Below are 15615 nucleotides of genomic sequence, written 5' to 3' on the forward strand. Positions count from 1 at the left end.
AATCAATACTAAACTATACTCAGCCTTACTCAGTATGTATTTACTTTTGCCAAATGTATGTATTATGGGCCTTGGGCCTAAATTACCGAATAAACCTGTCTGTCTGGTAATGCATTTGTAGTAATTAGTATGAATTTGTTTACTTAGTTAATTTTAGTACACAGTTGTAAATTACATCAAGCTGCTTTGTTGCTTTCACACTTATTGTTTTACGGGTTGATTTCCGGTTCACTATTTGCATTTGTTTCTACTTCGGAATCAACACGTACTAAAAATCAACACAACTCTGTAATCAGGAGTATTGTTTTGTACGATAGATAACCAGCGCTATACTCTTCATGCTTCCTTTTTCAGGGCATCAGCAATGGGTCCTCCTCCAAAATAATAGTCTACAACTTTGTCCATCCACGTCTCGGGAAGAACGCTATATAAGCGGGCACACAGCTGAAACGGACAATAACGAATGTTAGTGAGTGAGTTAGTTAGTTTTACGCCGCCTTAGCAATATTCCAGCAATATCACGACGGGGTACACCAGAAATGGGCTTCACACATAGTACCCATGTGATGAATTGAAGTCTTCGGCGTGACGAGCGAACGCTTTAACCACGAGGCTACCCCTCCGCCCTGTGGAGAATCTTAACCTAGTTAAGGAAGAACACTCAGTACGAAACTATGATTATTGGACAGTCGCTGGGATACAATAGGTAATTGTTGAAGGTTGGAGGAGGGGTACGCTGCATTGAGTTGCACGTGTCATATGTCCATGTGAATTTATAGTATGGAAGTATAAGTTTATCTGCCACTTCTTAAACTTGCAATTTGTGTTTGTCTGACATATTAACTGAAAACATTTGCCATTTCTCAACATGTTGCAGTCATATTCAAGACAATGGGGGCGGTGGGGTAGCCTAGTGGTTTAAGCGTCCGCTCGTCACTTCCAAAACCCTGGTTCAATAACTCACAATTGTACAATGTGTGAAGCCCTTTTCTGATGTACCCCGCTGTGTTTTTGCTGGAATATTAGTAAAAGCGGCGTAAATGTAAACTCATCAACTCACGCAAGATAATAAATGACAATGTATACGATCAATTATTTTTGTCTTAATGTATATTCTCTTCCCTTTCACACGTTTTGATCACCAAGGAGCCACGGAAGTGAAGCTACACTGTCTTTCCCAAGGTCAGATCGGAGTAAGATATTTTCAATCACATGTTCTCGTACGGATGAGGATTTTGTTATTATTACATTTGCGTATGTCCACTGTGCACTTGGCAATGTGGATTTTATCAGCAGATTTGGTAGATACAGCTGTTGTTTGTTTCTGCATTCTTTACGTTTGACTCCGCTGTGACCATTGGCCTTAGAGCGAGTTTGAGTGAGTGAGTTTAGTTTTACACCACTTTCAGCAATATTCCATATGGTGGCGGTCTCTAAATAATCGAGTCTGGACCAGACAATCCAGTGATTAACATATCATGAACATCCATCTATGCAAGTGGGATACGATGACATGTGTCAACCAGGTCAGCGAGTCTGAACAACCGATCCCGTTAGTCACCTCTTACTGAAGACCAATTCTAACACGGATCTTCACGGGTCTGTGGCCTTAGAGGCGTGCATTAATGATTAAACCGATTAGGTCTCTGGAGTCAATCTTTGATCTACATGATCATTAGTGCGATCATACGATCATAATCTAGCCTGAAGTACACTTCAGACATGACACCACATATTGTAGAAAATAATAGCAGTTGTGGGTTGTTGATTCTTATTGTATAATGTGTATGTGAGATATGTACTGGAAATACTTACACAATATGGGTCGTACAGGCCATTGCTACCATCAGTTAAATATCTATTTTGTGGCTGCTCGTTCAACAGTGCATCCTTGAAAGCGACCATAATGGGATGAAGAGTAGGGAAGCTGGTTGAGGAGGAGGCAATGGCTGCCTGGAATTGCTCGTCAAGGTAGTCCCTCCCGTAGGTTTGTCTCACATCCTCAGACGCCTCCTCCCACTGCTCGTCCAGGTCCTTCCTGATACGGGCTATCTGGAGTCCAGGGAGACACAATGAATTACACCAATCTGAATGGCGGTTTATATGACATACATGTGTCTACAGTCTCGGGATAGGTGGGCTCGTGGACGGGTTTAATCCCAAAAAAGGAGAAGACTAGTCACTTTATCCAATCTTGTCACGTTAACTTGACAGGCGCTCTGTCGTAGACAACTGGCTGTATACCAGAACATAGTGTAGTGCAACAGTATTAATGTGGCGAACACAGCGGATCATTGATGCTGAATCTTGATCAGAGTCTGGGGCGGTGGGGTAGCCTAATGGTTAAAGCGTTGGCTCGTCACGCCGAAGACCTGGGTTCGAATCCCCACATGGGTACAATGTGTGAAGCCCATTTCTGGTGTCCCCCGTCGTGATGTTGCTGGAATATTGCTAAAAGCGGCGAAAAACCAAACTCAGTCAGACAGTTGATCAGAGTCTACAGATTTTCAGTTGCACTAACATGTATCGAATATTACACAACGGTTTCCAATTTCTGCCTTCAAACCCAAGGCGCAACACAAGTATGAAAAGTCAAAGTTGCCATTTCCAGGAATATGTATGTAGAATGGATCGGTAATGAAAATGCTTGAAACGACGCAAACTTGTTTATTAAGGGGAACACATTCTTTTATGGATAGACAACTTCTTCGTGGCTACAGATGCAACGTTTCGGTGCAGATGCTAACACCGTTATCAAACAAGAGAGCGTTAACGGTGTTACCATCTACACCAAAACGTTGCATCTATTCCAAAAAGGAAGTTGTCTATATTTGAAAGATTGTTCCTCTTCACCATACCAGCTTCTAGATGCCACTTGAAGAAACATTTTATGCAAATATTTTGTTTGAACTATTTTACATACCCCGTCTTTGTTAAGACACCCTGTGGCCCCACCAAAATGACCTGGTTCCATGATAATGACCTTGACCCCGAACCTCTTCATTTCCAGTCTGAGAGTGTCTGAGAAATTTTCTCCTGCCCATTTGGTCATACTGTAGGCAGCGTTGGACGGCAAGGCGAACCTACCCTTGACGCTGGTTACATTCACTATGCGACCTGAAACCAATGGAACATAATACAACAGAAAATTAGAACATATCGTGACCAGTTAAAACAATCAGATTATTCTACATAGAGATTATTAGTCTGAATACACTTACATACAACTGAATCTGTGCAAAGTGCAGCTCGTACAATGTATGTCGTGATGTGATTCACACAACTATGCTACGGTCTATGTATGTCGTACCTGCAATATGAGAAGCGTTTCACCCTAACTAATAAGGACTGTCGTGGGGTACATCTTTCCCACTGGATAAGAAGGTTTCCGCCTGGTGAAGTCCTCCGCAACGGTTTGCAGAAGTCCAGCGCAAGTTTGGGAAGAGGTTGACACTTGAGAGTGCCAATTCTGGTGATTACGGATGTTGTTCAAAGAGTTTGAAGAAAGTTTATGGAACAACAGACCAATGCGCTGATGCATTTCCTTCATACAGAACGAGATTAGTGCACTTTCTTCAACACTAATATTGTCATGAAAGTGCATAAGCAGATTAGTATATTAGTTTAGGTCAACAGTAGAATTCATTTGGAAGCCTAAGAAAGAGAAGCCATATCCTTGTCGACTGACGGAGCTGTCTTTACCTTCTTCAGAAGATACGTTAGATGTATCCACTGGCTGGGAGAGGATAACTAGATTCACTAGGTTACTTATAGGTTAATCAGAGACACCCTTACAAGCCCTCGCAGAGTTTATTCATATAACTACCGTAGTGAGGGTGATTAAACGGCTTACACCACGAGGGCATACTTATTTAATACGCGTGTAATGTATAAGGCATGATGAAGATGTTTTTGAATTAGAGTGAGTGAGTGAGTGAGTTTAGTTTTACGCTGGCTGCACTCAGCAATATTCCAGCTACATGGCGGCGTTTTTAAATAGAAATAATTGCCCTAGGGCAGTTCATCAGTTATCCTAATAAAACACCTCCAAAAACAATGGACATAACTTTCCCTAGTGGTTTAATAGTTATTTAGAGTTTGCCCGTAGTATAGTTATTAATCACACAACAAAATCAATGCTTTGAAAAAGGACGTAGACTATCACAAGATGAACTGCTTTTAATTAGGAGTCGTTAGCCTTGCGGAAACCTTGGTCATGACCAGTTCATTCCCCAGAATGTTCCAAACCTTTTCTCAAGTATTGGCTATGTGACAGAATCGTGTCATGCATGTTTGCACAGTTTGTGTTAGTGGTGACAATAACAGGTCTTTCTGACCCTGGAACATCTTCGAGGCTCTTCCCCTCTTGGATCACGCAGCCCATTTCGTAACAGTGGCAGAGGAATGGGAAGCATTCACTGAAGTTGACACAATGGTCGCATGGCTAGCTGACTGTTGCATGTAGCCGTTTCAGTTTAACATACTTGATGGGTAGGTTGCCGACTTGTACATATTCGTCAGCAGAAAGTTCCTAAACCACACTGATGCCTGCAGAATCGCTGCCGCGTTGTGCATTTGGTTCAAATGCAGTTTGTAAGCATGAAAATAAATGCACTTCATGTATATTGACAAATGATGAGTTGGTTATTGTTTTACGCAGCATTCGGCAATATTCCAGTTATATGACCAGACAACCCAGTGATCAACATCGTGAGCATCGATCCACGCATTTGGGTTACGATGACATGTGTAGACAAATGAGGGTGTATTATTAATCCTTATAGTGATGGTCAGACGAGTCATATTGCAGCTACTGTATAACGTTGTACTGGTTTGTTTATATAAATACATTGGTGGTGTACCTCTTGCCTTTCGTATAAGAGGAAGGAACGCTTTTGACATCCTTAGAGGACCAAAATTATTGACGTTGTTAATGTGGCTGTACTGTTTCATGGTAGCAAGCTCTACATCGCCCAGAAAGTTTATTCCAGCGTTGTTGACGAGAGCCCACAATCCTGTAACCAGGAACATAATACTATCAGTAATGTAACAACACAGTATTGGTACAGAATACTGGTACAGTATTAGAGGCAGGTTATGTAAATACATCTTATTATAATGTCAATCTCGATGTTTGCAAATATATATATATCATATTTGTGTAAATATTGCGTTAATATTAATGTCGGAAACAGATAAAACTTTCAGAGTGAGTGTGTGTGTGAGTGGGTGAGTGAGTATGGTTTTACGTCGATTTTAGCAATATTTCAGCAATATCACGACGGGGGACACCAGAAATGGCCTTCACACATAGTGGGAGTCATAGACTGTGGTTAAATGTTAATGTTAAATGTTCTCAGCGCAGCATTAAAGATTTACGTAAATGAGCTCACTCTGGTTTCAAAGGGCAAACAGAAGCGGGACTTCTAGCATTTGTATTATTATCAACCGAGTCCATTAGAAAACTGTCAGCATATGGGTGCTTACATGTAGGTTTCGCTTAACCATTGTCTATACCAAATATTCTACACAGTTTCCTCTGTCCATCATAACCCATGGGCCATTCAGCGAACAGTTCCCTCTGAATTTAAGCCTCTTGGACAACAGAGGCCACCTCTGACCACAGGGACCAATTTGACAATTTTGCGTCAAACCAGTATAACATCAGTCCCTCTTGTACATCAATACAAGTGTGACTGACTTTGGATCCATACCAAGACCCGGGAGAAAACATCTATACAATTACATGATGTTATTCGGGAAAGGTCCGTTTCTGGAAAATGAAAAATATTAATAAACCAATGCTTGCTAACCTGTCATTTTGCATTCGTTCTCGACATATTTCAGACTGTTTGCGACACTTTCATCACTTGAGATGTCCACCTCCAATACATGCATTCGTTTGGACCCCGCCTTTCTCAGCTGCTTTGCACCTTCTCCCTCTCCTCGCAGACATGTGGCTATCACACTGAACCCGATGTCATCTAACGTTATAGCCAAGCTGTGACCAATACCTGTAAATAATTGCAGGCTTTTGTGTGGTGACAGATACATAACACGTGTCTGCAAAATTAATACCTTTCAAAACTGGTATTTAGGGACTGTTCATAATTTATGGCTAGGGGGTGATGATGATTTTAAGGGGGGTCACCCAGTTTGTTATAGGGAGGCAGGAGGTATCAACACTTAAGTGTGATACATCATAAGTTTGGATTTTCTGAGAATGCTCTTTTGCATGGGAACTGCATCATTAACACTTCCGTGTGATACATCATGCGTTTTGGGTTTTCTGAGAACGCTCTTTTGCATGGGAACTGTATCATCAACACTTCAGTGTGATACATCATGCGTGTGGGTTTTCTGAGAATGCTCTTTTGCATGACAATTGCATCATCAACACTTCCGTGTGATACATCATAAGTTTGGGTTTTCAGAGAATGCTCTTTTGCATGGGAACTGTATCATCAACACTTTAGTGTGATACATCATGCGTGTGGGTTTTCTGAGAATGCTCTTTTGCATGGGAACTGCATCATCAACACTTCAGTGTGATACATCATGCGTTTGGGTTTTCTGAGAATGCTCTTTTGCATTGGAACTGTATCATCAACACTTTAGTGTGATACATCATGCGTGTGGGTTTTCTGAGAATGCTCTATTGCATGGGAACTGTGTCATCAACACTTGTTTCGACCGAGGGGAATCTGTGTTTGAAGGAAGTCCCCAGCGCCATAAGCTTGTGTTAAGAGGCGACAAAATGGATAAGACAGACAGGCTGGCATCATATACCAAATGCCAGGATCCATGGTTAGGATGGCAATAAGTGTATTGTCTGGTCCAATTTTCACGGACCTGGAATACGGTGTTTATCAACACACTTCAAATTAACCTGTGTCACAGCCGGTGATGAGAACATATTTGTCTGTAGGCACTGCATATTTGGCAGTTCTCCTTCCGATGACCCGGTACGTGTAGTAGACCAGGGAAAAGAATACCAGAGACATCAGCATCTGTAGGTTTAGGGCTGAGTACAGCAGCAACAGGAAGGAGAGGAAGAAAGTCACCTCAAATGCCTGTGGTCCCAGTGTCTGGAGCAGGTCCATCTGCAGTGCACAAGGGTATATTGTTAGAGTGTCGCGGAGTATCACATGTCAGGTATTGACTTGTTACATTGGCGGGAACATTGTTTATTTGTTTATTGTTTTACGCCGCACTCAGCAATATTCCAGTCACGGCGGGGAGATAACTCTTCTCTGCCGGCAGGACGTTATACATATCCCTTCCGATATCCACTACCAGCGTTTAAGGGTTCCGTGGGAAGGATAAGGTATTGGTTCAAAGGTACCACTGACGTTTGATCGCACAACGAGTGAGTGAGTGAGTGAGTGAGTTTCCTTTTGGAGAATGATGGATGCTTCAGGTAGAGCAGGACAAGCTTACCCTTCTTGCAAGCACCTGGTGTCATTACTACTTTCCCGTGATCCATTCATATCATTGCCACTGCTATTTTGTCCTTACAGCTGTTTGTTGTTGTATTCCCATCACGAAAACAAGGATTTTTTAAGACGATAGTCAAGACTGGGTATTCTTTTCTACTGACTTTCTATATTTTGAAACAATATATACATACTTTTATAGAATATTGTGTGACTTTCAGTACATAGACATTGTTGTCATACTTTAGTAGTGTTATGATCACGGTGTCTGTTGTTAGTTATTACTTATGTGTGCGACGAAGTGACAAAATATTTTCCAGTTTTCATCACCAGCTTTGAATAGCGCTGTGGTAATGAAAACTGGGAAATAATATAGGAACGCTTGAATATTCCGGTGATCCTTTATTGTTTTCTCTCAGTATATTTTTGCGAATTTTGTTATCGTGGATATTTTCAGATTAAATTAAAGAGTAGATACGTGCAGGTATTTAGACACAACAGTGAGTATGTTACACACTATAGATTACAAAACTTCATATCATTATAAAATGTGTTAACATGAACTGGATTTTAAGTGAGTGAGTGAGTTTGGTTTTACGCCGCTTTTAGCAATATTCCAGCAATATCACGGCGGGAGACACCAGAAATGGATTTCACACATTGTAACCATGTGGGGAATCGAACCTGGGTCTTCGGTGTGACGAGCGAACGCTTTAACCACTGGGCTACCCCACTGCTCCTGGACATCTTAACGTCTGTATAAATACAACAAAATCATATAACTCGCAAGTATAAATAAACTAACAAATTCGTGTTATATCTGTTTTAAAAATATAGTTTACTCTTTTGAAGTATTGATTTAGTTGACAGTATTTTTACCAAGGGTTCAGACCCTCACACCTTAACAAATATTTGTAAAGAATATATGCCCCAAACTCCTTCAACGGCGTTATTTCATATCAACATGAGAACTAAATGCATGAAAGGAAAACATAATTCCACACGATACAAACAAGTCACATTGACCTCCCACGCTGTCCTTGACGATCAGGTTAGCGCGCCACATGAATGAGGTTTTTACGTTTGGCAAATCGCCTTTCGTCGACTCCCGGGTAGAGCTGATCATGGAACAAAATACAAGTCATCGGCTGAAGTAAAGTACATAAAGGAAGTCTTACTTTGTTAGGTCTAACTAAGAAAATCACGCTTCCGAGAATGCTAGTGCATACAGGTGTTGTCAGGATACAGGTCAAGGATACAGCTGTTATCACTTTGAGGCTCTACATCTGGGGATCACTCCAAAATATTAACAATTTCAATAATAATTTACATATTATAGGACATACAATCGCACAAAAATCTATAAAATCCACGTGGTGGTATTTGTAATGGTTATTGTAATTCGGATTCGTTTTAATTGTGTTAACGAAGCATGGTCTGACTTAAGTGAGACGAGGAGACAGTCTAGATGGAACGCACGTGTTTACTTTCCAGTGAGATTGAACCTCGACCCCTGTATCTCGCGTCACGCTCATGTGGAGATATACCCGATCGAAACAACGTAAGTAGACGTCAAATTGCACCGTGTTAATTTAATCTGGTGTTTACATAACGTACCAGCTAATGTTAAACATTTACCTTTGTCAAGTGTACGTGTGGAGTGCAAATAATGTTGTACATGTGTTTCTGTGTACGTGCTATCAACAACGTTAATCTCAATACTTTCACTGTACAGCGATCTTCATCATACTTATTACTTTACTGAACAGACACTGAAATACACGCACTGTATGTCTAGTTAAAATGACTATATGTGTCGGTGTCAAGGATTAAACAGCGTGGTAGAGTTAAATCGCCCGTTAAATCGCCCGTTTGTCACGCCGAAGATCCGGGTTCGATTCCCCATGTGGATACAACATGTGGCGCTCATTTCGGCATTCCCCCCGCGTCGGTACCGATGGAATATTGCGAAAAGATGAAACTCACTCACTCATGAATTAGACATGTTGTTTCATATTTGTGGAATACATTACCATTTAGAGATGCACATTGTACTTCTTGGTTACGATAAATTACCACAGAGCAGATCTATCAGTTGAGACGTGTGTGTCTTACATTCGCTGACACTGGCAGTATACACCATTTGCTACACTTCTATAAGTCAAACATTACTCGCAAAATCAGTATCTCTATTGTACCCGTGAAGATCCGGGTTAGAATGGTCTTCAGCAACACATGCTTGTCGTAAGAGGCGACTAACGGGACCGGGTGGTCAGACTGGCTGACTTAGTTGACACATGTCATCGTATCACAATTGCGTAGATCGATGCTCATGTTGTTGATCACTGGATTGTCTGGTCCAGACTCGATTATGTACAGACAGCCGCCATACAGCTGGAATATTGGTGAGTGCAGCGTAAAACTAAACTCACTCACTTACGCATTCAGTCAATTATGTGCAACAGCAACAGCTCATGTATGTGTGCGTTGATCACTGGATTGTCTGGTCCAGACTCGATTATTTACAGACCGCCGCCATATAGCTGCAATATTGCTAAGTGCGGCGTAAACTTAAACTCACTCACTCACTCACAGTGCACAATGTCTGTTTCAGAATGGGGCTGCTTGAAACGCTGGGACTCCAGTTCTTCGAGATCACATTCTGTGGATGTATGGCGCTAATGGTCTACGCCTGTCTCCAGAAAGCCGTGCTCGTCAGTTGTTGTGTCGGCCTCATCTTATTTTACACCTTCCGGGTGATACAGGAACGAGGCACGGAGCAGATAACGCCGGATGGCCGATACGTCCTTATAACGGGGTGCGACACAGGTATTGTATATTCCCCCGGAACCTTTCCATTGAAGGAAAGTTTGACCTTTCATTAATACAAATACCTCATTGGCAATGCTTTTCCCTTTATTGGTATGACAATGAATAAATGTGAATATAATAAAAGTGAATACGTCAGATGAGAATGAAACAGACTCTCTTGGGACAAAATGTGTTACGACAATTTCGTCCTTTATTAACTGCAGCACGTGTTTACATATCGACTATACGTCTTGCGATTTCGCTTTACATATGCTTACTATATTAAAGAGGTATGTGTAAAACATGCAATAACATCTGAAGCGATGCATGAAGTGGTTACAACGCTGGCTCGTCACGCCGATGGTCCGGGTCCGATGTTCCACATGAATGCACAACGCGGTGTCCATTCTTTGTTATGATTTCTTTTGAATGGTACATCTATTCGATATCATTTGACGACCAGTAATTAAATCCAAAATAAAAATAAAAGGATTTATTACTAATCAATATATTGACTTAATTTGAACTTACTCATAAATATGAACTTGTACTTACATTTACATGTACCGTATTCTTCGATTTTGTAGCTGTTTCACTTTACAGAAGTTTGAGTCAAGCACATTTAAGTTTATTGAGGTTTAGACCTTTGTTGTTCTGTTTTACTTGTACTTAGGTATCGGTAAAGTTCTTGCCAAGCGCCTGGTCGCACAAGGCTTCAACGTACTGGCCACTTGTTTGGATGTTAATAGTAGCGGAGCATCGGAACTGAAGGAAGCTGGTGGTGAAACAATGCACGTGCTTCCTCTTGACGTCACTTCCGATGATAGCGTCGAAGCCTGCGTGAGAACAGTTCAACAGAACACTGGCGATAGAGGTAATGAACATATTCATACATGCAAGTCGACTAGTTCATAATAATCTATAACATGTGTGCCTGCACTGTCCACCGGACTGTTAATTGATATGTTGTCAAAAAACAGAAGATTTAAAACTTTTCAAAATTTAAAAAAATACACTAGAAAAATGTATTCACAAAATACACTATCGACTACAGGTATTTTAGAAATGATTTACCGTAGCCCATGCTTGTCGTAATAGGCGACTAACGGGATCGGGTGGTCAGGCTCCCCTGACTTGGTTTACACATGTCATCGTATCCCGATTGCGTAGATCGATGCTCATGCTGTTGATCACTTGATCACTTACGCCGCCTTTAGGAATATTCTAGCAATATCACTGCGAGGGACACCAGATATGGGCTTCACACATTGTACCCATGTGGGTAATGAATAGGTGAAGGATATATAGGCATAATAACATTTTGTTGAACATCACAACAAATAACATAAATGAGGTGTTTCGCCTCTCGTTATTCTACCGTGTTCACTACAGCGCTTGTAGTGCAGGCGTAGTCGCCATGCTGGGGAATTCATTACACATGTCATAGCAGAATAAGGACACAGAGCGGCAAGTATCCTAAGTCAGTTCCTATTGCAAATTCTCATTTCATGCACATATAAACCTAATAAATAGAAATAATACCCGTTTTCAGGTCTTTGGGCCATCGTCAACAACGCAGGTGTGATAGGCATGGGGGATGTAGAGCTTCTGACAATGGACATGTATAAGCGACTAGCTGATGTGAATCTCTTTGGAATGATCAGAACTACCAAGGCCTTTTTACCAATGATCCGAAAATGTAAAGGTAAGTCATTTACATGTTCCAGGTATGCTAGTGCTGACGTCATTGCGGATCAATGCATTGCTGATGTCACCCTCATGCGGGTGTTGTCCGGTGAGGTGATGAATCAAAAGAATGCCAATAGAGGAATGTTTGCATGAATACAAAATCAGGCTTCAAATAAATTGTTAAAAAGGTATAAGCTCAGTCTAGTTTCTGGTGCTATCCCATTCCATTCCGTTCTCGATTCCCCATCATGATTTGGTAGATCATGGATGACTCTTTCATACCGACCGCGACCATGGTGAGATGGATATGGTGTCTGCCGAGAGAGCGGAAGGTTCGATGTTCAGTTACTTGCGTAGGCAGTATGGGGATGGCCCAAGAAGTAGGCGAGTCATTCGGGGTCAGTATACTGTTTGTTTGTTGTCTTGACCAGACAATCTGGTGATCCACATCATGAGCATCAATCAATGCAATTGGGATACAATGACATGTGTCAAACAAGTCAGCGGGCATGATCACCCGATCCTATTAGTCCCCTCTTACGATAAGCATGGGTTGCTGAAGACCAATTCTAACCCAGATCTTCACGGGTTCAGTATACTGTATCATGTACAACGGCGGCCTGGTCTTTCAGTGGTCTAGCATCAGTGAGGTGCCAATGTTACACAGAGGAAAGGTATGACAGTGAGCTAGACCCATGAAACCGCGGACAATTCACACCACCACCGTAGCCAAATCATCCCCCTTAAGTGGGATTACTGAATTGATGCACGAAATAAAGTGATGTCTCTTTTCCTGAAAAGGTCGAGTCATCAATGTAACAAGTGTGCGAGGCGTTGTTGCATTCCGGCCAACTCTACATACGTTGTCAGCAAGTTCGGCGGCGCTGAGGGCTTCTCTGATTGCCTTCGTATGGAGATGAAGAGGTTCGGAGTCAAAGGTCGTTATCGTCGAACCAGGGAACTTCGGTGGGGCCACAGCGCTGTGGGATGAAGCGAATGTAGGTAATTGGGACAGTATATCTCGGTACAGTAGTGATAATTCGAAAGAAATGGAAGACAATTAGTGGATATTTTATATTGCAGTGTTCATAGAAACAATATTCATACTGAAGTTTGTAGAGTTAAATCATCTGTTATGACTCAACCCCTCTAATTTTTTTATCATATTTGAGGACGATTAAGAAACGAATGTTTTCGGTTTTACATCATATTCCAACTTTTGTACACACCATGCCGTTTAACCAAGAACTCGTCATACTTCGAGCATTGAGTGAGACAGACAGACAGTACAACTGTCTATTTATCGATTACTTCAGTAGATTTGTAACCTTCAAGTACAAAAAATAAATAACAAATGCTTAGTCATGCATGTGCGATCCATTCAAATACATTTGCTTCAAACACTTCGGGTAAATACTTTTCCTTTCCAATGATCTCCAGTTCATATTCCAAGCAGGTTTACAGGTGTAGATGAACTTCTACCTCAGGGTAATCCGGATTGACAAGCTCAAAGTTCACTATTACTCGCAGAAAGAGAAGCAAGAAAGTAAGATACGTAAAGACCATGGAAAATACATGATGAACTTGTTGTTGATGACGTCATTGTTCTCATCAATGACACCCTTCTGTCATGTAGGTTCAGAGGATGAAGAACGCCAATGCAGAAATGATGTCAGCAGCTAGTCATGACGTCATCACGGCGTATGGGCCCCAGTATCTTGACACGATGTTTGCAGGGGCTGTTAAAGGATGTTCTACCTCATTTCCCAATCTCGAGCCTGTCATGGCGGCCCTTGTAGCTTCTATAAGAAGCATTTCTCCTCAAAACCGTTACCTCGTAGACGGCAGCAACCAATGGTTCGACGTTGACTGTGTAAGAATGAATATTTCACCAGTGTAACAAATGCTTTTCGGACTTATTTACAAACTAACGTTCCATTAACAGATGTTACTCTTTAACACCATGACGTGTTAGAGAGTTGGCCTAAAGTAATTATCAGGCACACGATACAATGGATATGGAATGAGCTTCAATCGAGTATATGATGCAAAGCGTGGATTCAGATAAAAAAATCATGTCATTAAATGATTAACACTGTCTTACCGTACATGTGAACAACACGAAAAATAAAAACATAGATTTATTTACCATCATACAATATGGAGATCTGTGTCCGATACATTACTTCTCTTATATCTGATACAACACAATCTAGGTATTTTTACAAGTGTGTTATATTCCACATGTTGACAGGTTATGGCCCGTCTTCGTCCTTTCGTGCCAGTCGGAATCCTGGACTATCTAATGCTGAAGGTGCGAGGACCACCTCCAGTTGCTGCGCAACCAGAGTTCCATTGATACTAAGAAATACTTGAAAATTTGGGGAACATCCTAGAGTGTGCCGAATATGACATATATCTACAGTGTACGTGTAAAATAGTGTTTGAATATACACCAGGGAAGATTCCAATATCTCCACATGAGTCTTAGTGCTGTGTGCAGATGTAGGCAGCATTGGACAGTTGCCTAAAACAGTGCTCTGATACTGAAAGGGGAACCAACAATTCATTAGGAGATGCAGGGTATTAATGATATACATTTGCATTTTATTTATTAATGGTGTAGCATTCGTGTGCACACAGTAAAAAGCATTTAATTGCTGTTTATGTAATACTTTGCATATCACTGCGATAAAAGTAATTGATGAATACATGTAATTATTAGTCTATGAAAGAGCTAATTTATTTCGAATATAAAGAAGTATGTTGTAGAATGTCCACGCAGTTATCGTCAGTTGTTTTGACCTCATGTGCGCACCAAGTCATTGAGACCATTCCCTGTGCAGAATTGTCTCACTGTTGTTGTGCAGAAACCAATGATCATGGGTTCGAATCCCAGTTCGCCCCGTTTTGTGGTAAATACGCCAGTACCGTGCTGGTGTTTATTTTCTAAAGTGGTGACCTGTATCACTTCGGGCTTTCCCTCAGCAATTGATTGATTGATTGATTGATTGATTGTTGTTCACGCAACAGTCAGCAATATTCCAACTATTTGTTGGCAGTCTATAAATAATGGAGTCTGGACCAGACAATCTCGGCGATGAACATCATGAGCATCGATCTACGCAATTTTGATACGATGACATGTGTCAGCTAGCCTGACCACCCGGGTTGCTGAAGACCAATTCTAACCCGGATCTTCAAGGGTACCTCCCACAGTAAGCTGGCACGCCGTTTAAACTGGAGGACTAACCACACCTGTAACTACAGTGTTATCGGACTCCTCTCGGTCACTCATATTTATTTAGGGACTAAAGTGCTATCCCATACGAGAGATTTGACAAAACGTCTTTAGAAGATATCGACTTGACTAAAAAAGTAACAGAACTATTTTCTAATCATAAGAAAACCCTACTAAAGCAGAGGTTATTACACAGTGTTGAGTAGATTTGCTATCTACAGTGACGATACCTGGAAAGGGTGGTCACATCTTGCCCCAGCACTGCCATCCGCCAATAACACATGCAAAGGAAAGTCAATTGTTCTTTCTTTGAAATACAGCTCATATGGTACAAATAAAAGTAGGGCATTGTCATGTACACGCTGTGTCACTGGTGCCTCAAATATGGAAAGATGTTGGGAAGTTTAAACTGGAAAAATGACGTATGATGCCTTTATT

At 41.3% G+C, this 15615-nt stretch overlaps 1 protein-coding gene, 1 long non-coding RNA gene and 1 pseudogene across 2 annotated transcripts; 1 reads left to right on the forward strand and 2 right to left on the reverse strand.

Moving 5' to 3' along the window:
* On the reverse strand, positions 1–2047 carry LOC124266996. The gene is made up of 2 exons (XR_006895924.1): positions 1816–2047; positions 1–444 (listed from the first exon to the last, which is right to left on the reverse strand). It is a non-coding gene; the product is annotated as an uncharacterized LOC124266996 (long non-coding RNA).
* A 150-nt stretch (positions 2048–2197) lies between these two features.
* On the reverse strand, positions 2198–8679 carry LOC124267000 (D-beta-hydroxybutyrate dehydrogenase, mitochondrial-like). Its single transcript, XM_046701842.1, has 6 exons — positions 8615–8679; positions 6890–7103; positions 5814–6014; positions 4863–5015; positions 2924–3117; positions 2198–2236 (listed from the first exon to the last, which is right to left on the reverse strand). The coding sequence occupies exons 2-6, from the start codon at positions 7101–7103 to the stop codon at positions 2198–2200; spliced, it is 801 nt and encodes a 266-aa protein (XP_046557798.1). The 5' UTR covers positions 8615–8679.
* A 263-nt stretch (positions 8680–8942) lies between these two features.
* On the forward strand, positions 8943–14577 carry LOC124266997 (annotated as a pseudogene).
* The last annotated feature ends 1038 nt before the right edge of the window (positions 14578–15615 follow it).

Source organism: Haliotis rubra, unplaced genomic scaffold (assembly GCF_003918875.1).
Source record: "Haliotis rubra isolate DU_JTF1 unplaced genomic scaffold, ASM391887v1 Scf1292, whole genome shotgun sequence".
Classification (NCBI taxonomy): Eukaryota; Metazoa; Mollusca; class Gastropoda; order Lepetellida; family Haliotidae; genus Haliotis; species Haliotis rubra.

Coding starts and splice junctions, on each gene's coding strand:
- LOC124267000 (XM_046701842.1), bottom strand. CDS start 7,103: ATGGACCTGCTCCAGACACTGGGACCACAGGCATTTGAGGTGACTTTC. Junction 5,016..5,813: donor GAACGAATGCAAAATGACAG/GTTAGCAAGCAT, acceptor TCCTGGTTACAG/GATTGTGGGCTCTCGTCAAC. Junction 2,237..2,923: donor GGTGTCTTAACAAAGACGGG/GTATGTAAAATA, acceptor TCTGGTATACAG/CCAGTTGTCTACGACAGAGC.